The sequence below is a fragment of the Pseudorasbora parva genome, chromosome 18 (genome assembly GCF_024679245.1).
Source record: "Pseudorasbora parva isolate DD20220531a chromosome 18, ASM2467924v1, whole genome shotgun sequence".
Classification (NCBI taxonomy): Eukaryota; Metazoa; Chordata; class Actinopteri; order Cypriniformes; family Gobionidae; genus Pseudorasbora; species Pseudorasbora parva.
This window is the reverse complement of record NC_090189.1, coordinates 42,879,530-42,903,827: the sequence shown is the minus strand read 5'-3', so window position 1 is coordinate 42,903,827 and position 24,298 is coordinate 42,879,530. Positions and strand designations below refer to the sequence as shown.

The following is a 24,298-nucleotide window of genomic DNA, read 5'->3' as shown; positions in this document are numbered from 1 at the left end:
GAGGATTTAAGGCTTTGTGTCGGATGTGTCCAGTAACAGTTTGATGTGTTCTCACAGCCACCGGCACCAGATGACCTGTCTATCGTCTGCTTCACCAGTGGAACCACAGGTCAGTCAACGCCGCGCCGCGCCGCACCACAACCAAACACTAACCCAACACAACAAAACTTAACCCAAGCTAACCAAACCCTAACCCAACAAAACCTAACCCAAACCAACTTAACCCTAACCCATGAACAACAAAACCTAACCCAAACTAACCAAACCCTAACCTAACCCAACCCAACAAAATCTAACCCAAACTAACCAAACCCTAACCTAACCCAACCCAACAAAACCTAACCCAAACTAACCAAACCCTAACCCAACCCAACAAAACCTAACCCAAACTAACCAAACTCTAACCTAATCCAACTTTAACTAAACCTAATCCAAAGTAATCAAACCCAAACCTAACCCAACCCAACAAAACCTAACCCAAACTAACCAAACCCTAACCCAACACAACACAACCCAACCTAACCTAACCCTAACCCAACCCAACACAACACAACACAACACAACACAACACAACACAACACAACACAACACAACACAACCTAACCTAACCTAACCTAACCTAACCCAAACTAACAAAACCCTAACCCAACCCAACAAAACCTAACCCAAAATAACCAAACCTAACCCAACCCAACAAAACCTAACCCAAACTAACCAAACCCTATCCCTAACCCAACCCAACCTAACCTTAACCCTAACCCAACCCAACACAACACAACACAACACAACCTAACCCTACCCAACCCAACCCAACCCAACCTAATCTAACCCTAACCCTAACCCAACACAACCTAACCCAAACTAACAAAACCCTAACCCAACCCCAAAAAACCTAACCCAAAATAACCAAACCCTAACCCAACCCAAAAACCTAACCCAAAATAAACAAACTCTAACCTAATCCAACCTTAACTAAACCTAATCCAAACTAATCAAACCCAAACCAAACCCAACCTAACCAAATCAAACCAAACCCTAACCCAACAAAACCTAAACCAACCTAACCTAACCCTTACTAAACAAACCCTAACCTAACCCAACTTAACCTAACCAAACCTAACCCAATTAAACCCAACAAAACCTAACCAAACCTAACCCTTACTAAACAAACCCAAACCTAACCTAACCCAACCCAAACCTAACCCAACCCAACAAAACCTAACCCAAGCCAAACCTAACCTAACCTAACCTAACCCAACCCAACAAAACCTAACCCAACCCAACCCAAACCTAACCTAACCTAACCTAACCCAAATCTAACCCAACCCAACAAAACCTAACCCAACCCAAACTTAACCCAACTTAAACCAAAATAACCCAACTCAACCTGACCCAAACTAACCCAGCTCCAGAAAAATGCTACTATATATGTGTGTGTGCTTTTTGTTTTGTTTTTCATATGCATGTGAACGTAGTAGAGCAGGAACACATTTTTTGTTTGTAATAAACTTCCCCTGCTTAAAAGCTTCAGTTCAGGTGACGGCTTAAATGTGAACTGTCAGGTACTGCTCTGAAACACAGGTTCAGGATCCAGCTGCAGATTTATTAGGGCAATCCAGAATCAAAATCCATAACACAGACAATAGGTCAAAACACACAGGGAAGAAAACACACAGGGCAGAAAACACAGAATACATACGCAAATAGGCAAATCTGGGAAACCAGGCAGAAAAGTCCAAACCAACACATGGCTAACCAGAGCGAGAGTGGTCAGAAATGCAGTGTGACACTAACAAGACTTTCACAGAGAACGAGTGAAAACACAGGACCTAAACAGGCAGACATGACTGAGATAATGAGACATCTGAGTCACCACAACAGGGCCAGGCAAGTTCAGCTCAGGATAAGATCATCCAGGAGCCCTCTGGTGGAGGTCAAGGGCATGGGAGATTGGACAATTATACAATTAGTTTGAGTCATTTCAACGTATTTTATTTTTAAAAAATCCTGTCTCTTTGAATTTTGCAAAACTTGTATAAATTGATGTTAAAATGTATAAAATATTTTGAAGAGTTCAAGTTACTGTAAAAACGAATTGATCGTATCATTAGTGTTTGGTCATGCCACTTTGCTGCAGAACATGTGAACCGCAGATAACCAGAGCGGATAGAGCCGAATACTGCGCACAGAACACCATATCCCACAATGCAAAGAGCATCTGCTAAAAGAGTGTCACACAAAGTTGGATTAAAAATGCAAAATTAAATGTTGGAAGACTGCCAAGATGAAACATGAGGAGCATAATCAGTAGTTCACACACTACAAACAAAATGCTCTTCTTACTTTAGTATTTTTGTCTTGTTTCTAGTCAAAATATATTTCAAAATTCTTACATTAAGAAACATTTACTAGACAAGTAAAAATTATTATCTTGTTTTGGGGGAAAATAACTCAAAATGAAGAGAGTTTTTGCTTAAAATAAGATCAATAATCTGCCAATGGGGTGAGAAAAATAATCTTGTTTTCTGTTTGAATTAAGATTATTTTTCTCACCCCATTGGCAGATTATTGATCTTATTTTAAGCAAAAACTCTCTTCATTTTGAGTTATTTTTCCCCAAAACAAGGCAATTACTTTTGCTTGTCTAGTAAATGTTTCTTAATGTAAGCAGTTTTTGATATTTAGATTAGAAACAAGACAAAAATACTAAGTAAGAAGAGCATTTTTTGCAGTGTAGTCCAGTGTCCTTCAGTGGGTCAGGCGTGACGTCCTCCCTTCCTGTCCTGCTTATCTCCAGAGAATTGAGAGCTAGAGTTAGTTCAGAAGAACTGAAGGGAGGGAACCAGTGATCGCTCCCTCATGTCTGACTGTGCAGGAGTGCAGACTAAACCAAAACATTTGGTGTTGAAGAGGAAGACAGTCAGAGTTGGGTTAACAGTTTCTGTGGTTAAAGGACTCATCACCGTTTCACAGCAGCTTCACAGAACGTCACGCTGTTATGTCTGTAATGCCTTAAAGGGATAGTTCACCCAAAACTAAACATTAGCCCATGATTTACTCTCCCTCAAGTCTTCCTAGTGTGTATGACAATCTTATTTCAGACGAACACTATCAAACTTATATTGAAAAATATCCTGGCTCTTCAAAGCTTTATAATGGATAGATGCACTATTATGAGGGACAGATGCACTATTATGATGGACAGATGCACTATTATGATGGACAGATGCACTATTATGATGGACAGATGCACTATTGTGATGGACAGATGCACTTTTATGATGGATAGATGCACTATTATGATGGACAGATGCACTATTATGATGGACAGATGCACTATTATGATGGATAGATGCACTATTATGATGGACAGATGCACTATTATGATGGACAGATGCACTTTTATGATGGACAGATGCACTATTGTGATGGACAGATGCACTATTATGATGGACAGATGCACTATTATAATGGACAGATGCACTATTATGATGGACAGATGCACTATTATGATGGACAGATGCACTATTATAATGGACAGATGCACTATTATGATGGACAGATGCACTATTATGATGGACAGATGCACTATTATAATGGACAGATGCACTATTATGATGGACAGATGCACTATTATAATGGACAGATGCACTATTATGATGGACAGATGCACTATTATGATGGACAGATGCACTATTATGATGGACAGATGCACTATTATAATGGACAGATGCACTATTATGATGGACAGATGCACTATTATGATGGACAGATGCACTATTATGATGGACAGATGCACTATTATAATGGACAGATGCACTATTATGATGGACAGATGCACTATTATGATGGACAGATGCACTATTATGATGGACAGATGCACTATTATGATGGATAGATGCACTATTATGATGGATAGATGCACTATTATGATGGACAGATGCACTATTTTGATGGACAGATGCACTATTATGATGGACAGATGCACTATTATAATGGACAGATGCACTATTATGATGGATAGATGCACTATTATGATGGATAGATGCACTATTATGATGGATAGATGCACTATTATAATGGACAGATGCACTATTATGATGGATAGATGCACTATTATGATGGATAGATGCACTTTTATGATGGACAGATGCACTATTATGATGTATAGATGCACTATTATGATGGATAGATGCACTATTATGATGGATAGATGCACTATTATAATGGACAGATGCACTATTATGATGGATAGATGCACTATTATGATGGATAGATGCACTATTATGATGGATAGATGCAATTTTATGATGGATAGATGCACTATTATGATGGATAGATGCACTATGATGATGGACAGATGCACTATTATGATGGATAGATGCACTATTATGATGGACAGATGCACTATTATGATGGATAGATGCACTATTATGATGGATAGATGCACTATTATGATGGATAGATGCACTATGATGATGGACAGATGCACTTTTATGATGGACAGATGCACTATTATGATGGACAGATGCACTATTATGATGGACAGATGCACTATTATGATGGATAGATGCACTATTATGATGGATAGATGCACTTTTATGATGGATAGATGCACTATTATGATGGATAGATGCACTTTTATGATGGACAGATGCACTATTATGATGGACAGATGCACTATTATGATGGACAGATGCACTATTATAATGGACAGATGCACTATTATGATGGACAGATGCACTATTATAATGGACAGATGCACTATTATGATGGACAGATGCACTATTATGATGGGCAGATGCACTATTATAATGGACAGATGCACTATTATGATGGACAGATGCACTATTATGATGGACAGATGCACTATTATGATGGACAGATGCACTATTATAATGGACAGATGCACTATTATGATGGACAGATGCACTATTATGATGGACAGATGCACTATTATGATGGACAGATGCACTATTATGATGGACAGATGCACTATTATGATGGACAGATGCACTATTGTGATGGACAGATGCACTATTGTGATGGACAGATGCACTATTATGATGGACAGATGCACTATTGTGATGGACAGATGCACTATTGTGATGCACTATTGTGATGCACTATTGTGATGGACAGATGCAATAGTGATGGACAGATGCACTATTGTGATGGACAGATGCACTATTATGATGGACAGATGCACTATTGTGATGGACAGATGCACTATTATGATGGACAGATGCACTTTTATGATGGATAGATGCACTATTGTGATGGACAGATGCACTATTGTGATGGACAGATGCACTATTATGATGGACAGATGCACTATTATGATGGACAGATGCACTATTATGATGGACAGATGCACTTTTATGATGGATAGATGCACTATTGTGATGGACAGATGCACTATTGTGATGGACAGATGTACTATTATGATGGACAGATGCACTTTTATGATGGACAGATGCACTATTGTGATGGATAGATACACTATTGTGATGGACAGATGCACTTTTATGATGGACAGATGCACTATTGTGATGGATAGATGCACTATTGTGATGGACAGATGCACTTTTATGATGGACAGATGCACTATTGTGATGGATAGATGCACTATTGTGATGGACAGATGCACTTTTATGATGGACAGATGCACTATTGTGATGGATAGATGCACTATTGTGATGGACAGATGCACTATTGTGATGGATAGATGCACTATTGTGATGGACAGATGCACTATTGTGATGGACAGATGCACTTTTATGATGGACAGATGCACTATTGTGATGGACAGATGCACAATTGTGATGGATAGATGCACTTTTATGATGAAAAATGCACATTTATAGAGCCAGGACATTTATTAATATAACTCTGATTGTGTTTGTCTGAAAGAAGAATGTCATACACACCTAAGATGACTTGAGGGAGAGTAAATCATGGGCTAATGGTAATTTTTGGGTGAACTAACCCTGTAATAATGTAACAAAAACGACTATATGAGTTTAATGTCTCGGGGAATAATTAACTCAAAAGGGATTTAATATTCAATATTCATGAATTTATGAATATAATTTGCTAGTCGTTCATTACGTATTAAAATTTTCCGATAGGGAAAAATGTTTAATTAAATACAAGTAACCCTTTACGGAATTGCTTGAAATTATCTTACTAAGTTTGTCCTGCAAATTAGTTATAGACTTTCAAATCAATTCTCAATAAGGGATTACTGCTTTACGAGCGCATAAGGAACATTAACTTTACTGATCAGGACAAAATCAATATTTCAAATGGTCGTACAAGTTACTTTACTAGAATAGTAGCATAAGCAGTTAGGTAACGTTAGATCGTAAGTTTCATTGACTTCGTGTATGTGGAAGAATAACAGATTCAACTCATTAAATGTCTTTTGGAAGTTTAATAAACACAGACTAAAAATAACACTACAATTCACACAGAAAGTACATACTAAATATGCATCAAGAGAGTGGAAATATAGATAGTAAACGAAACAATATGGTACATAAACGAAAATAATGAATAGACTAAAATTAGAGAGATAGAGAGGGAGAGAGAGAGAGAGAGAGAGAGAGAGAGAGAGAGAGAGAGAGAGAGAGAGAGAGAGAGAGAGAGAGAGAGAGAGAGAGAGAGAGAGAGAGAGAGAGAGAGAGAATTTGAATTTGGCAATCCATTTATTACAAAATTCTCAAACTCCAGTCACAAAATCAAATATATAAAGAAAATACAATTAAAAATAAGATTAAAAAATAATAAATAAATAATTACATCAACACTTCTGAAATGGCAATTTCATTATCAACTAATGCACATAGCACATTTTCACAGCACCACTCAATTTCAAAAACATTCAACGCACCCATTAATTTATAAAAGTTAAACTCAATTACAAGTCGGGATTTTACCATTTTTTTGAAAACTGGTACAAGTTCTTTGTCCCCTTTCTGTTCAATTTTATTCCTCCTAGTTATATAGATGGCTAATTTTGCAATACCAACAATAAAATTTAGCAATTGACATTTCATTTTTTCCTTCATACTGTACCTACAACCAAGAATAAAATCCTGCTTTGTAAAACATACTTCAAAAGATTCAAAAAGAAGCTCTAAAAGGTTAAACAAAACAGGAAGTCTCTTACAAAACATAAAACAATGAAAAACAGTCTCCCTTTCATTGCAAAAAGGACAATTATCACTTACATTTGGGTTCAACATTGCCACAAAAGAATTAACCGCTACAGCTCCATGGAGTATCCTCCATTGAAGATCACCAACTCTTTTAGGTAAGGGAGGTTTATAAAGAACCCTCCACACTGGTTTTGTTGTTTCAGTCATTTCTAACATGTCTCTCCATACAGTATCACTTCTGTTCTTTAACCACTTAATATTTGTCACCTTCACAACACTTCTGTACAATATTTTGCCGTTCGCTGCAAAAAAGTCTATTTGCTCATCAAATTCCTTTAACAAGGGATTTGTGTAATTTGATGAAATAAAATCAGGTACAATACTTATATCTGGGAAAAAATCTTCACAGTCTGGAAATATACATTTCTTATTATACTCCTCAAGTAAAGATCTTTCTTGTACATTCATGGCCCCCTGCAGTTTATCTAAAAAGCGTTTAATAAAACGTGCAGATTTTACCTTTAAAAAGGCTGAAACTGCATCTACATCTTTAAAATCAGGACCTGCATTATTTATGATGTGTTTCAGTTGTAAAGATCCATTTCTGTACAGCAAATCTTTAAGACCAGGTATTTCTTCACCAGATACATCGAGCCGTGCTCCACACACGATAGGCTCTTCAAGTAGCCAGTATAGGGACGTTAAAGGTTCCATCCACTGATGTTTAAACAGACTCCATACTTTAAAGAGACTTCGATAAAAAACAGGAACTCCTCTAAAATCAAGTTTTTTGGAATCCATTAAAAACAAAGCAGTGTCCAGGCCAAGTCCACTTATTCTGCGTAAAATGCATTGAGCCACTGGTCTCCATACCAGTCTTTCAGATCCCAGCATAAACTTCTGCAGAAACTGAAGACGATAAGCAGCACATCTACTTGTCAAATGTACTAAACCTTGGCCTCCATCTTCTTTAGCAAGGAACAAGACACTTTGAGGGATCCAATGTAAGTTGTCCCAAAAGAAGTCCACCATTTCTGCTTGAATTTTAGATAAAAAACCAACAGGAGGGTCAACGCATGCAAGTCTATGCCACAGGGAGGAAGCCGCAAGATTGTTGATAACAAGTGTGCGTCCTTTAAAAGACAATTGAGGAAGCAGCCATTTCCATTTTTTCAAACGTCCTGTTACTTTATCTGCCATCCCTTCCCAGTTTTTCTGTATGAAAGAGTCATTGCCTAAGAAAACACCAAGGTATTTTAACCCATCTTTTCGCCATAGTAAACCTCCAGGTAGAATGGGATTTCCTCCCTCCCAATTCCCAAGCAATAAAGCATCGCTTTTTCCCCAATTTACAATTGCTGATGAAATATCTTTAAAATCATTAACAGTTTGTTGTAAAATTTGAACATCATCACTGTCATTTATAAAAACAATAACATCATCAGCATATGCAGACAAGTAAAAAGCAGTGTTACACAGTGGCAATGTCAAACCCTTTAACTTGCTTCGTAACATAAAAAGCAGGGGTTCTATAGCCAGCACATATAATAGCCCAGACATGGCACAACCTTGTCTGACCCCTCTCTGTACTTTAAAAGGGGTACACAGACCACCATTGATTTTGATCACACTCTCAATGTCACAGTACATTGTTCTGATCATATCAATAAAATTTGAATTAAAACCAAAGGCTTGTAATGTATGCCACAAATAAAAGTGCTCAACGCGATCAAAAGCCTTCTCTTGATCCAAAGATATAAGGCCAGTATTAATTCCAAAAAGTTTTGAAACCTCTATTACATCTCTGATTAGAGTTATATTATCAAAAATTGATCTATTTGGTATGCAATATGTTTGATCGTATTGTATCACCTTCCCAATTATTTTACTTAGTCTTGTAGCCAAAGTTTTAGACAGGATTTTGTACTCCGAGCACAAGAGGGAAACAGGCCTCCAATTTTTTATATTCTGGAGATCACCTTTTTTGGGCAATAGAGTGATAACTGCCCTTCTGCAACTTAGAGGAAGAAAACCTTTACCCAGGCTTTCATCAAACACTGTTAAAAGATCTGCACCTATGATGGGCCAGAAAGTTTTATAGAATTCAATGGGTAAACCATCAATTCCAGGAGATTTCCCATTCTCCATGCTCATCATTGCTGTATAAAGTTCTTGTACCGTCAAAGGTAATTTCAAACTTTCGTTGCTCTCTTCATCAAGTTTTGGCAGACCTTCAAAAAAACTAACAGTCATTTGTTCATTTGTTAAATCAGCTGTATATAATTTTTCATAAAACTGCACAGCAACCTCTCTTATCTCTGAAGTTTCAGTCACTTCCTGTCCTGTGTCAGAAAACAAAGAATGAATTATTCTGCTTTGACTATTTTTTTTCTCCATACTGAAGAAAAATTTGGAAGGTGCATCCATTTGTGTAATTTTCTGGAAGCGTGAGCGAACTAACGCTCCCTGTGCCTTAATGTCCAACAAGTTTGACAATAAAGTTTTCTTTACTGTCAGAGCTTCAATATATTCTTTTTTGCCTGTAGATGCAGACAAACTGTACAGATCAACTATCTCAGCCTCCAACGTATTTAATGATCGTGTTATTTCTCTTGTAACATTAAGAGTGTATTGCTGACAAAAACTTTTAATTTGTATTTTCCCGCAATCCCACCACTGTTGTAAAGAGCTATATAAATGTTTTTGTTGCTTAAAAACATCCCAAAAAAAAATAAAAGAATCTTTAAAATTTTTATCATCAAGCAAAGATGTATTAAAATGCCAATAGGCACTATTTGACTTAACATTTCTCACTAATACAGAGGAAAGAACCGCACTATGGTCAGAAAATCCGACAGGATTAATCTTACAAGATTTAAAAATATTATACTGGTGCTTGAAGGTATAAAAGCGATCAAGACGTGCCAAAGACAATAAGTTATCCTTACAGTGAACCCATGTGTATTGTCTTAAATTTTTATGCATATTTCTCCAAATATCACAGAGATCAAAAGTTTCCACTAATTGCTTAATAACCCTTTGAGATGCAACATGTGGTTCCAAATGATTTCTGTCTACTTTATCATTCTCCGTACAATTAAAATCTCCACCTAAAACTAAGAACTCATCTGTATTCAAGTTTTTCAGAGTAGTGTTGATTAAATTTAAAAACAAAACTCTTTCTGCTCCACTATTAGGAGCATAAATATTTAAAAACACCATAACAATCTTTTCAAATTTAACAACAACTTTTAAAAAGCGACCTTTTTCAATTTCCTCAAAATCATAAGAAACTGGAGTCACATTTTTAGAAAATAAAATTGCCACGCCTCCACTAATAGAGGATTTATGACTAAGGAAAAGTTGACCTCCCCACTCTCTTTTCCAGTCCACCTCATTTCTTTGATCGCTATGCGTTTCCTGTATGAACATAATATCAACAGACTTCTGATTGATAAACTCATACATCATCATCCTTTTCCGAACATCTCTAGCTCCATTTATATTTAAAGTTCCCATTCTTAGCTCACTCATTGTATTATTAAAGTTCAACAAGAAGCTAAGAGGGAAAAGAACTGAGATCAAAAACACCAAACTCGGGAAATTAAACCATAGCGTTCTTCTCATCTCTAAAAATTTGTTTTTTTACCTTGTTTACAAACTTTCTTAAACGATACACTTCAAGATCAGAAAAAGCCCCTTCTTTAATCAAATATCTGGTGTCCTTCACAAACTGAGCACGGTTAGGAAAATAATCCTCAACCTGTACACCTTTTAGCCCCTTCGTTTCCTGAAGAAAAGCACTAATATCTTCAGCTTTATACAAAAGGGTCACATTTTCAGTTTGAGAACAAGCAGAAAACTCTGAACAAACAGAAGCACTAGAGTCCGAATCATCATCAACCGAACTATGATCATTACCACATTTTTTTACTTGTTTACTGTTTTTATCATTTCGACCTTTTTTCCTTTTAACAGGAGTTTTAAAAGTCGATTCAACTTCCATGTCCAGTTCACAGTCATTCAATCTGAAGTCTGCAGTTATAACTTCACTGTCTTGTTCTTCAAGTACAGATACCGCATTACTCAAGCCCACCGCGATCTCTGCCGCCACGCACTCGGACTCGGACTCAACCACCACACCTCCATCAACCGCAGCAGCAGCAGCAGACACCGGCGACGACCCCGCATTACTCGCTCCCGCGAGCGGCTCGTCTAACGGTATAGCTGCGCTAGCTTCGACCTCTAGCGGAGCGGCCGCGGATGCGCTAGTCTCACCGACAGCGCTCCCCGCTTTATCTGCGCCAACCTGCCCTGTGTTTTTGTTAACTTTATCAGGGCAGCTACGAATGAGGTGCCCGATCTTTCCACAGCCAAAACATTTGATCGTCGTATCAGATGATGCAAAAACGGCATAATCAAACCCATCTATTTTGAATTTAAAAACCAGCTCAAGTTCATCTTCGCCATTTTTTAAAATCATAAACACCTGTCTCCTAAAAGACACGAGATGTTTTACCAAAGGCGATTTACACCCGAGCGGAATTTTTTTGATAGGGGAAACAATCTTTCCATATCGTGACAATTCCTGCACGATAATCTCATCTTTTACAAAAGGAGGAACGTTTGAAAGTATTATCTTCTTGGCTGGAGTACTCAGAGGAAACACCGGCGTGAGTGAACCTTTGATTACAACACCATGTTGTACTATTTCATTGGCCTTCTCGATCGTGCTAAAAAAAAGCACAAGCGCATTATTCATTCGCGAAGCTGACACGATAGCTTCATGACCCACAACGTCCCCTACGGCCAAACAAACATCTTCCACGTTGGCATTAGAATCTACTTTCACTCCATGACGCCGAGTTAAATGTTCAAAACCCATTATGTTTGGATTTGTCATGCTTCCCAGCAAAAAGCGGGAAGCAGACTATCCTCACAAGGTTTAACCAACAAAAAACAAACAAACACAAACAAAACACTTACAAAGAAAAAAAGTTTGAGAACTCACTCTTCCCAGCCACAGACGGCTACCACTCTCACTCACACTCACCACGCTCCGCCCACACACTCCCAGCATGCACGCGAGAGAGAGAGAGAGAGAGAGAGAGAGAGAGAGAGAGAGAGGCAGCTTCACTTCTGTTACACAGAGATCTCACAGAGTTAACTTGTCCCAACGGGAAAATAACACGACCCTCTTAACAGCAGTTTGGATTTTAGAAATAAGAATACTTGCTTTAGTTTGTGCGTGTGTTCTGAGTTCAAATGTCCTGCGTGTCCGGCGGTTCTTTCCGAGGTCGGTGTGGAGCGGCTGGTCGCTCTAGAAATGGGCTGCGTTCCCCTCCGAAAAATGCCCTCGGGGGCTGGAAAGGTGGTAGCCGAGTAGAGAAGAGAAGAGAGGCGAAGAGCCCAAAGAAATGTTTCCACTTGTCTTTTAAGACAATTAATCCACACCCCTTCTGGGTTAGTTTACCCAATCCAGAGGGTGAATTCTGAGCGGGAAAAGTTCTCTTTGTCTCGGTTTACGACCTGCTTTGCATGTTTATGAGGTGTCGAAAAGGGTGTCGATTTTGCAGAGTTTTACTCCCAAGTTTGCTAAACATATTACTGATACATTTCATGATCCTTTTTTTGTGCATCGTTGATTAAGGCAAAGAGAGAGGAACATTTAGATATCAGACACGTTATGGCTGGGAGATATTAAAGCAGAGATACATTCTTCCACAGGAATACAAGCATTTAAAATGAACTTACATTGTTTATACCTCGTGATTAGGTTGGTATGACCTAAGGAGCATGCATACACACAACGATGCATCGTATACAGTCTAGAATAGTCTTAATTAAAGCTTCATAAGGAAAGTGTGTGTGTTTTTGTGGTTCTGTGTGTATTGGAAGAGTCTTCGGAGTCTCTCTGTCTGGGAGAATGTGAGGGGGGAACAGGGTTCAAGTCATGTGGCCAGGTAATCTGATTGAAGTTTTCACAGTTCTCCAAAGAGGCGGCCTGTTTTATTTCAATTCGGCCACAAACCTGTCGAAGATGTCACTTGCCCAGACTCGTTGGCATCGGGCCCCTAATTTATATGCAGCTAAAAGCTATCCACCCTTTACATCAACATTGACTCATCTTTGATCCTCATGTGAGAGACCACAGACGCTACAGTCCCCCCTTTTCATTTCATCTGACGAAGTCCGGATGACATCGTCGGATGACAGTTATCGTTTTGGTCGGATGGCAGGTGGATCATGATGGTCAAGTGGCTAGTGGTTTCTAATTGTTTTCAGCCTTTGGTTCCTGTGGTCATTATCGGACAACCTCCCATCACAATGGACAGATGGTAGGTGAGTCGGGCAGTCGGGAGCAGGTGTTTGTTACGGCTGGGGAGCCAGCTCGATGAGGTCCGTCTCTGCTCCGGGCGTTGTAATTTCCCTCCGGGGTTTCCATCGGAGACCTCCGGACACGGCCGTTGTGAGCTTGGCTGTGGAGGTTCTCATCTTGTTGAATTTTCTGTACAGGAGGAAAGCGATGCCCAGGGTTAGGGTATTGCCGAAGATCATAGAGACACATAGTGCAGTGTCAGCTGCGGTCCAGGTTTGGACCACAGGAGAGTTATTCAGGATGGGCATTCGGGACAATGCTTGGAGGGCTGTATCAAGGGGAGCAATGTCAATGAGCTGGGGCCCCCCTTTCTCAATCCACAATTCTAACTCGGGAGTGAGGGTGAAGTTGTGGTCCTTGAAGAAGGCGGGGATTTCCAGTTCCGACTGGTATTCTTCGCTTGGGAGGTGTTACAAGGCCAAGTCGTCCAGGTGGAGGATGGCTCCTCGCGGTACCTGGACCCACATGCTCTGATCCAGCAGGTTGATACGGGTCGCAGTGTCGTGTTGGTCGTAGATCAGTGTGGCGGTGCGCACGGGAGTGTTGACGAGCCACCTGTCACCTATGATCTCTGCTTGCGTCTCGGTGACTTGGGTACGAGGCGTTGCGTCGGTGGGGCAGCGGGTATTGCTGAGCATAGGTTGCAAACCGCAGATTCCCTCAGTGTTGTCTCGGAGGAAAGGTTTGCTTGGGCAGAGATAATGAATGTCTTTGGTCAGGGTGCACATGTGTAGGTTTGGGGCTAGGTACAGCTGTGTGTCGCTGTCATGGTACACGACTACCTGAGGAGTGCGCACCTTGAGGTGAGTGTTACCTTTCCAAAAGCCCACATTAATAATGTCTTTGAGTCGGTAGATTCGGCTCGACTCGATGATGGGTAAATTAAGGAGGAAACCCATTTCTTTCTGCTCGGGATCCACGTAAAGGGGAATGGCGCTACCCAATGAGTAGGCCAGGTGTATCTGCAGCGGGTCAGTGGGTGCGTTGATCGCAGATGCCAACACGTTTTGCACAAGGCTTAAGGGTATCAGGTACGGTGGGATTCTACCCATGGCTAAGCTGTCGATGGACGAGCTTATTTCCCGTAACATGTCCGTCATTAAGGTGGTAACTAGCTGCGTTTGGGCAAAGTCATTTTGGAAGACGGTGAATAACTGTTTCATGGAGTTCACGGTCTGGTTCAACAGGACACTGTGGGTGTTTAGAATTACCACAGTTCCTCTCAACGTCTTGCCGATAGTCTGTAGAGCTGCACTCTGTGTGGTGAGTTGCTCTTTGAGCTGTGGAAGTTCAGTTTGGATTTCAGCCACATGTCGTCTTACTGTGGCGATGTTTACTGCGTTGACACTGGACATACCAATGTTAAACAGAGTTCCGACGGTGGTTGTGTCCACCTAATTCTGCCTGGTTGACGGTCATCTTCTCTAGTTGGTTGAGCATGTGCGTGATATTAGCATCGACGTGGCGGAGAGAGTCCTCTGTCCAGCGAGCACCGGCCCAGCTGTACTGGGCTACTGCACGGGGGTAGTGTGCGTTGTAGACGTTGCGGGGGTCAAGTCGGACATACACCTTCTGGGTGTGTGTTCGGCAGTTGGTGATCAGGAGTCCAGGTTGCTCTCTCAGTATGGTGCCCGAGGCTGGACCCGGTGTGATGATGTCTGGTGGTGGCTGGCCTCTGATAATCTGGAGGCACAGGAGCATGATCACGGCCGCGTCTCTTAGGCATTTCCAGATCTGTTGCATGACCTCGGTAGTGAAGTGGATGCCTCTGTCTGAGTTGATTCTCAGTGGCAATCTTGACAGGAAAAAGATGTGATTCATCAGGGGGTATGCCGTGGTCTGGGCAGTGTCGTTGGGTGCTGGCAGACACTCTACCCACTTGGTAAACTGGCGCACCACTGTGAGAAAGTACTTTTTGCCTTTTGTGGACCTGGGCAGGGGTTCTACCCGGTCGATTTGTAGGTTTGACCATGGGAACGTGATCCCTCTGTGTTGCAGTGGGGCTCTGTGGTTCGGGTTTGCTGGTTGGAACTGGCAGCGAACTAGCCATTCTCTAACATACTCTGCCGCATCTTGATGCATCCCAGGCCAATATGCCACCTGTTTCAGTGTGTCATACGTGGCTCTGGTGCCCTGGTGTCCAGCACATGGTGTGTTGTGGGCGTACATTAGCATCACCCCCTTTTGCGACCGTGGCACCACAAGCCATGGCGCTGTGTTGCCATCGGGTGCAAACCAGAGAATGTTGTCCAGAATACGCATCATGTGTCTGGAGTTATGTAGATGTCTGTGGCTAGAGTCATCAATGAGCTCAGAGTCAGTGATAGGGTGGTTGGAGGGGTCTGAGAGGTGGTCAAGAATTGTCTTTATTGCAGTGTCAGAGGCTTGCATATCTGCAATATCGTTGTTGGAAATCTGCGGAGTTAGCGATAGCAGCTGCAAGGCAGGCATTGTAGCCAGTGTCGATCGCTTGCTGTGGGTTAGCACTGCAACATTGGGGCTGGATGTGGGGTTTGGGGGTGCCCACATGTCGCCGTGTGGTGTGTTTTTACTGATTGCATTGCACAGTGAGAGACTTTTGGCTGAGTTGTCTGCCCACAATGCAGGGATACTGTTCGTTGTGGTGATGTCATTCAGCTGTAGGTCATTCATGACCTGGGGGCAGAAGGCATCAGAGTCTTTGGTTAGCTGAAATGTGCAGAGTAGCGAACTTGAACTTGGCTTTGGGGCTGAGGCTGTGTTTTCACAGTGTGCTACAGGGGGTCCCGTGACCATTGTGACCTGGCAGTCTGGCTCTGTGGGAGTTCCCGTGACCTCCGTGACTTGACAGTCTTGCTCAGACGATGTGTGTGTCTGAAGGGGCAGAGGGTCATGCACTTGAGCCCAGACTTTCAGCTGTTTGAAGTCCAGTACGGGTTCGAAGCGGTCCAGCAGGTCTTTTCCGATGAGAAGTGGATAAGTGTTCATAGAGGAGACATAGACGGGGTGTATAAGGCTCATAGGTCCAATCATCAGGTGGATGGGAGCTACGTGCTTGAGCTGGATGTCGTTTTGGCTATACGACTGCACATTTAGCTTACAAGTGTGAAGGTTAAGGGTGCGATTTTGCCTCTGTGCTTCAAATCTGAGTTTTTCAAACAGTTGGGCGGATATAAGCGTGAGGTCGGAGCCAGTGTCAACTAGGGCTTCGAGCTTAAATTCCCTTTCCATAGTGATGGTCAGATAGAGTTTTCGAGCCATTCCCTTCTCGATCAGGTTTCCCAGGAGTCTTGGTGTGGGGACCTGTGTGTTGCTTGGTAAGCCGTCGGGTTATGTTTCGAGTGTCTCATTGTGAGTGCAGATAATCAAAACAGCGCTTTCTGGTACTCTGGGCTGCCCCATGGGTACTCTGGGTGGTCCCGGAGGTTCGTTTCGGCTCCGTCTGGGTTGCCGGCCAGCTTCCCAGGTGCTCACCCCCTTTTGGTTGTGAAAGGGGCGAGGCAGGTCCCAGGATCCTTCAGAGCGATCGCTCTGGTACCGTGGACGGTCGCCATTATGACCACGCTGCCCTCTGCTGGCTTGGAGTGGTTTGGACTCTCTGTTGACGGGTCGGTAACTGTGGTTCTGTTGGGCGCCCTCTAGGGTTAGCTCTGGGCGGTGCTCAGAGACAGGGCAGATGGTGGGCTGTTTTACAGTCTTTTCAGAAATTGTTTTCTGTTTGACGTAAGCTTTGTGAGTCAAGTCTCTTAACTGTTGCGTGTCCATGCTGCGCGGGCACGCCAGCACCCCCAGGTGGTGACTGATGGTAGGGTGCAGGTTTCGGAGGAAAAGAGTTTTGAAGTTGATGTCCTCCTCCATGCCTGGGTCGTTACGTGCCCCAAAGTAAGCACGTCGCAGTCTGTTATAAAAGTTCTGTGAGGTCTCAAGTCGGGGTTGCTTGAGGTCCATGGCAGTGATGAGCCCCTGGTCTGACTCAGGGTCAGAGTACTCATGAATTAGAGCTTGTTGTAGATGCCAGTAGTCCGCTTTGATGTCCGCCTCTGGTTGTCGATCCAGAAAGCGCCGTACGTCACGATTAGACGTAGCCCTGAGCAGGTACAGTCTGTCCCAGTTGTTCGCGTGAGCGACAGTTTGCAGGTAAAAGTCTATGTCTTTTAAGTATGCGTGGACGTCGTGTCCTCCTGCCGGGTCTGGGCTGAAGGTAGGAATATTTCTGGCCAGCTTGTCAAGGTTCTTTGAAGCTTCGTGGCTGTTGACCTTGACTTCCTGGAAGGGCGTCCTTTCCTCTGCTGCTGACGGGGATTCGTGGAGACTGGCGGGTGACCTTTTAAACAGGGGGCTGTCGTCCCCCTTCGTAGCTCTTGCTTCTTGGTAAAAAGGTGCGAAGTAATCGGTCAGGGGAAACTCTGTGTTGTGTGTTTCCCCCTTCCGGTCACGTTGCACTTTATATGATTGTCTCAGTTCTCTGTGCACCATGTCAAGTTCATCTTTGAGCTCGTGTCTTTGCTGGATGAGCTCGTCGATCTCGGCTTGTGCTGACTGCAAATGTTTTGCATAGGCTTTAGCTTTAATGTCTCTGTCTTTAAGTTCATCAGTGGCTCTCTCCAGGAGGGATTCGCCACGCCGAAGCTGTTCGTCGAGGTTTTTCCTGGCGTCTTTCTCTGACTGTACTCGTCGTTCGGCGTCACGACGGAGCTCCTCCAGGGTCTTTTGAAGTCTTTCTATTTCTTTTCTTTGTTCTTTGTCTGTTTCGTCAGCTTTCTCTGTGTCTAGAAGCTGATCTAGACGAAACTGGGTGAGGGCTTGGTCTCTCCGGGCCTCCTCGGCTTGGAGCTTCAGCGTTGCTGCCTCCTGTTCCCGATTGGCGTAGCTCCCTTCGCTTAGACGTGCCTGCGCAATGAGGACGTGGGCGAGGCTTCCGAGGATCTTGGCCACTTCCTTGTTAGAGTAGCTTTGCGTGGGGTCATGTGTCATCAGCTGGTCTAGCTCGGTGTCCAGTTGCTCCTGGCTCAGCTGCCCCAGACTTCCTTGACTGGTGGCCGTTAGCGCTTCCAGCCATGTTGTTAGGCGATCCCACGGGACGGTGGGACTGGATGACCGGGACATTACTGTGGACGAGAGAAACACAGCACACACACACTCACACACACACTTAGGACTGCCTAATTCTCCTTGGGGTCTCTTGGTGAACTGAAAGAAACACAATCGTGATAGTCCAACAGTGAGGATAGGAAAGAGCACAGTGGAAACAAACACAAGATGAATTGGTCTGCAATGAAAGGAACGTCAGCGTGCGCGCCGGGAGTGTTAGGGAAGTTAATAGGCTAAATGCTCAAGATATACTAAAATTCGGCTTGTACTATGGGTTATCCCGTTTAGCTCATCCGGGGTTAATTTGAGGTTGCTCAAGTGGAAAACCCAGCGGTGTGGTCGGCCTTTCAGACGCTTCCAAACACCCAACTGCCGTGTCCCCGGTCCCCTGCTACTCTGTGTCGCGTTGCGGCCACTCAAACAGCTTATGACTTTAAACACAACCCGACACACCAGTCCATCAACCGCCAGCCCGCACAGCAAAATCGGTACGTTCCCCAGAACCCTCTCTTTCGAGAGTGGCCCCCTATTAGGCCCTGGTTTGGGTATTGGTCCCAGAAATTGCCTTGCTTGCGTGAGCTGGACTGGTTGACTTCTTTGGAGTGTCGAATTGCTGATGTCGCCACTGCGGGCCGCAGCCGCGGACAGAGATACAAGAAACCGAGACTCACACACAGCCGGTGCTGGTCACGTCGGTCGGGCCACCCCCCCCTCTGGAGACCAGCCTGAGACGATTCTCAATGCACCACAGACGCGTAAGCCCTACAATGGATGCACAAAGAGGGTAAACAGGTGGAATTAAAATGAATTAAAAACTCTCCTGTTCACCGGATCAAAGGCCTTTTGATTGTAGGCGAGAAGGAAGTGGAAGATTAAATATCAAGAGCAATTTAGAAAAAGGCAAAGGTTTCTGTCAAGTAATGATAAAACAAAAAGCACTTTTGATACCGTTTGTAATTACCAGACTGAGCTTTATTCCCAATGGGAGGGGAAAAGAAAAAAACTTTTGCAGAGAAAAAAAAAAAATTATTAAATAAAAAAAAAAAATTTAATTAAAAAAAAAATTAATTGAAATTAAAATTAAAAATAAAATAAAAATAAAATAAAAATTATAAAAAAAAAAAAAAAATAGAAGCTCAACTTAATTCAAATTACATTCAAAGCAAGTTTAAATGAAATTTAAATAAGCCTGTAAGGAAAATCAAATAAAAGAAAGCAAATCAAAAATCCTATCCTATAACGATTCATCTCTAAATGGGAGTTATCCAAATAAAAGAATTAATCAGAAAGGGAGTAGGGATTTAGTGTTGCGCTGACTTAACAGGGTATAGCCACAAGGTGGCGTCCTTCCTTCCAAGTGGACTGTCTGTGATTTGAACCTAATTTCACTTTGAGTTAGAGGAAGTTGTTTCTTTTTAAACTTCAAATTCGAATAAGGGTGTTTAATCAGCGAGAAAGGAGACTTGGTTGTTGCTAGAAAAATTGTATAAATGAAACTGTGTACAACAGTAAGCAATAAACAATTTATAGGCTCAAACTTATTTTGTTAAGGCAGAATCAAATAGCGGAGAGTGAAACTATCCGAATTTATCCACACGATGGCGCTGTTGCGCCTGCCCTAGACTAGAGTTAGTTAGGCGGAAATGCTCACCAGATGGCGTTGTCTGGTTTTAGAGTCGCCCTCTGGCGTTCTGCAAGCGGCGTTGCAATTTTTGAGTCGCCCTCTGGCGTTCCGCAAGCGGCGTTGCAATTTTTGAGTCGCCCTCTGGCGTTCTGTAAACACTTTTCTTGCTCACAATCACTCAAAATGACTTTGGTTATCTACGGTGCTGTAAGGGCACGGAAAATGAAACTGGTGAATACAGGGATTTACCGTCTGTCTATTCACGCATTTACAAGGACTCCAATAGACATTTATCAATATGGCTGACGGTTTTCAGCATCTTTGATTCAAATGTTTTAGGTCTCAGGTCTTTGGTTAGCTAAGCCAGACTTAAACCAGGAGTTATCGTTTATCTTAACGATATAATAATTATTCTTAGGCCTATTATTGTACAGGAGAGTCTCGTCCTGTCCCACTCTTCCGCAACGATAGAAACTTTTCGTAGTTCAGATCAAGCGGGATAACGCACGTACACGTCTACAGACTTCACCAAAATCTCATTATTTTGATGGAACATGTAATATAAATCGCGCGGATACACCCTATTGCGCCTACGGCTGCAGAGGTTTCGTTTCAATATTGGATTTACGTGCCGTTTATACTTTCATTAATATAATCCGGCTACTTCAGCATGTTTCAGCATCTGTTTATGCTTGGGTTCGCTTTGCGCGGTACCTCACAATTCAAAAACGCGCGTGGTTTATTAATACCCCAAAAATACACAATGAATAGAATATGAACATCGTTCACACATACACAAACATTTGAAACTTGCTCGGTAATTTCTCCACCAAATATGTAACAAAAACGACTATATGAGTTTAATGTCTCGGGGAATAATTAACTCAAAAGGGATTTAATATTCAATATTCATGAATTTATGAATATAATTTGCTAGTCGTTCATTACGTATTAAAATTTTCCGATAGGGAAAAATGTTTAATTAAATACAAGTAACCCTTTACGGAATTGCTTGAAATGATCTTACTAAGTTTGTCCTGCAAATTAGTTATAGACTTTCAAATCAATTCTCAATAAGGGATTACTGCTTTACGAGCGCATAAGGAACATTAACTTTACTGATCAGGACAAAATCAATATTTCAAATGGTCGTACAAGTTACTTTACTAGAATAGTAGCATAAGCAGTTAGGTAACGTTAGATCGTAAGTTTCATTGACTTCGTGTATGTGGAAGAATAACAGATTCAACTCATTAAATGTCTTTTGGAAGTTTAATAAACACAGACTAAAAATAACACTACAATTCACACAGAAAGTACATACTAAATAGGCATCAAGAGAGTGGAAATATAGATAGTAAACGAAACAATATGGTACATAAACGAAAATAATGAATTGACTAAAATTAGAGAGATAAAGAGGGAGAGAGAGAGAGAGAGAGAGAGAGAGAGAGAGAGAGAGAGAGAGGGAGAGAGAGAGAGAGAGAGAAAGAGAGAGAGAGAGAGAGAGAGAGAGAGAGAGAGAGAAAGAGAGAGAGAGAGAGAGAGAGAGAGAGAGAGAGAGAGAGAGAGAGGCAGCTTCACTTCTGTTACACAGAGATCTCACAGAGTTAACTTGTCCCAACGGGAAAATAACACGACCCTCTTAACAGCAGTTTGGATTTTAGAAATAAGAATACTTGCTTTAGTTCTGGCTTCTCGCGTGTGTGCGTGTGTTCCGAGTTCAAATGTCCTGCGTGTCCGGCGGTTCTTTCCGAGGTCGGTGTGGAGCGGCTGGTCGCTCTAGAAATGGGCTGCGTTCCCCTCCGAAAAATGCCCTCGGGGGCTGGAAAGTTGGTCGCCGAGTAGAGAAGAGAAGAGAGGCGAAGAGCCCAAAGAAATGTTTCCACTTGTCTTTTAAGACAATTAATCCACACCCCTTCTGGGTTAGTTTACCCAATCCAGAGGGTGAATTCTGAGCGGGAAAAGTTCTCTTTGTCTCGGTTTACGACTTGCTTTGCATGTTTATGAGGTGTCGAAAAGGGTGTCGATTTTGCAGAGTTTTACTCCCAAGTTTGCTAAACATATTACTGATACATTTCATGATCCTTTTTTTGTGCATCGTTGATTAAGGCAAAGAGAGAGGAACATTTAGATATCAGACACGTTATGGCTGGGAGATATTAAAGCAGAGATACATTCTTCCACAGGAATACAAGCATTTAAAATGAACTTACATTGTTTATACCTCGTGATTAGGTTGGTATGACCTAAGGAGCATGCATACACACAACGATGCATCGTATACAGTCTAGAATAGTCTTAATTAAAGCTTCATAAGGAAAGTGTGTGTGTTTTTGTGGTTCTGTGTGTATTGGAAGAGTCTTCGGAGTCTCTCTGTCTGGGAGAATGTGAGGGGGGAACAGGGTTCAAGTCATGTGGCCAGGTAATCTGATTGAAGTCTTCACAGTTCTCCAAAGAGGCGGCCTGTCTTATTTCGATTCGGCCACAAACCTGTCGAAGATGTCACTTGCCCAGACTCGTTGGCATCGGGCCCCTAATTTACATGCGGCTAAAAGCTATCCACCCTTTACATCAACATTGACTCATCTTTGATCCTCATGTGAGAGACCTCAGACGCTACAATAAAACTATAAATCTGTAATTCAGCAGCCGATTCATAGCGCTGAGTGTCAGCGATGAGAAACGATCGTTTGACCTTCATCAGCTCATGACCAACTCTTGATGACGGAGAGGTCACAGGGTCAGCAAACTACAGGTCACACATCAACACTGAGCTCAATCTGACTTCACAACATTAGCACTGTTATCCTCCTGGTCATAACGCAGAGGTGACTCGTGTGTGTGTGTGTGTGTGTGTGTGTTTGTGTGTGTATAATGCCATGGGTATGACAGGTATTACAGGAGAGGGTGAAATATGAGGACATTACCCATGGCCCCACTTTACAAAAGGCTTATAAATCACACAGGAGGAGTTTTAATGAGAAAGTAAAAATGCAGAATGTTTCCTGTGATGGGTAGGTTTAGGGGCAGTGTGTGTGTGTGTGTGTGTGTGTGTTCCTTGTTTGACAATACTTATGAGGGCACAAATGTCTTCACTTATATAGTAAAATATGAAAACAACTCACTAGTTTGACATTGGACTGGTCCTCCTCACTAGTTAAGAAGGCTTATAAATCGGCCAAAACACGTTTTTATTTCATTTAAATCTATTGTTCTGCAGATGTTTCTGAGATGGGGAGGTTAGGGGATAGAAAATATAATTAACCTGATATAAAATCAGTGGAAGTCTATGCAATGTCCTCACTAATATATGGAAACAAAACGTGTGTGTGTGTGTGTGTCTTTCAGGAGATCCGAAGGGAGTGATGCTGACCCACGGCAACGTCGTCGCAGACTTCGCTGGCTTCTTAAAAGTGACAGATGTGAGTGACTTCAGTAAAGATGTGCGATCGCTGAACAGTCGACAGACTGTGATCTGACTAACCACAGCCTCTCTCTCGCTGTCTGTGTGTGTGTGTGTGTGTGTGTGTTAATGTCTGCAGAAAGTCATCTTTCCGAACCAAGACGACGTTCTCATTTCCTTCCTGCCACTGGCTCACATGTTCGAGAGGCTGATTGAGGTGAGACCCGCGTGAGAAGACGTCGGCACACACACACTTTATAGTGCAGGGGCTCGTCCAATGAGATTAACACACACGTCCGCAACTCTTCTGCTGCATCAGTTTACAGTCTGGCTGTATGCCAACAGAATGAAACCACACCTACACACACACACACACAAGCCCACACTTCCTCTTTCCCAAGCTCTTGATGGCTATGGCCTAATTATGACCCACTGATCTCAGTCTCCTAAAAGAACAGCGCTGAGTTCCTCAATGCCTTAAAACGACTTTAAACCGCAGCTGTTTGCTTTCAGCTTATATTAAACACAGTGTAGGACAATCTTGTGTTTGTTCTGGTGAACGCTACACTGCAAAAAATGCTCTTCTTATTTAGTAACTTTGTCTTGTTTCTAGTCTAAATATATAACAATTCTTAAATCAAGATGCATTTACTAGA

The 24,298-nt window shown here is 42.1% G+C and overlaps 1 protein-coding gene across 4 annotated transcripts in view; it reads left to right on the top strand.

Moving 5' to 3' along the window:
• acsl6 (acyl-CoA synthetase long chain family member 6) overlaps positions 1 to 24,298 on the top strand; it is an 83,728-nt gene that overhangs the window by 35,796 nt on the left and 23,634 nt on the right. For all 4 annotated transcript variants that reach the window (XM_067424032.1, XM_067424029.1, XM_067424030.1 and 1 more), the window contains exons 9-11: positions 58 to 109; positions 23,588 to 23,661; positions 23,782 to 23,859. In XM_067424032.1, the coding sequence (XP_067280133.1) occupies positions 58 to 109; positions 23,588 to 23,661; positions 23,782 to 23,859 (204 nt within the window). The remainder of the gene's footprint in view (positions 1 to 57; positions 110 to 23,587; positions 23,662 to 23,781; positions 23,860 to 24,298) is intronic.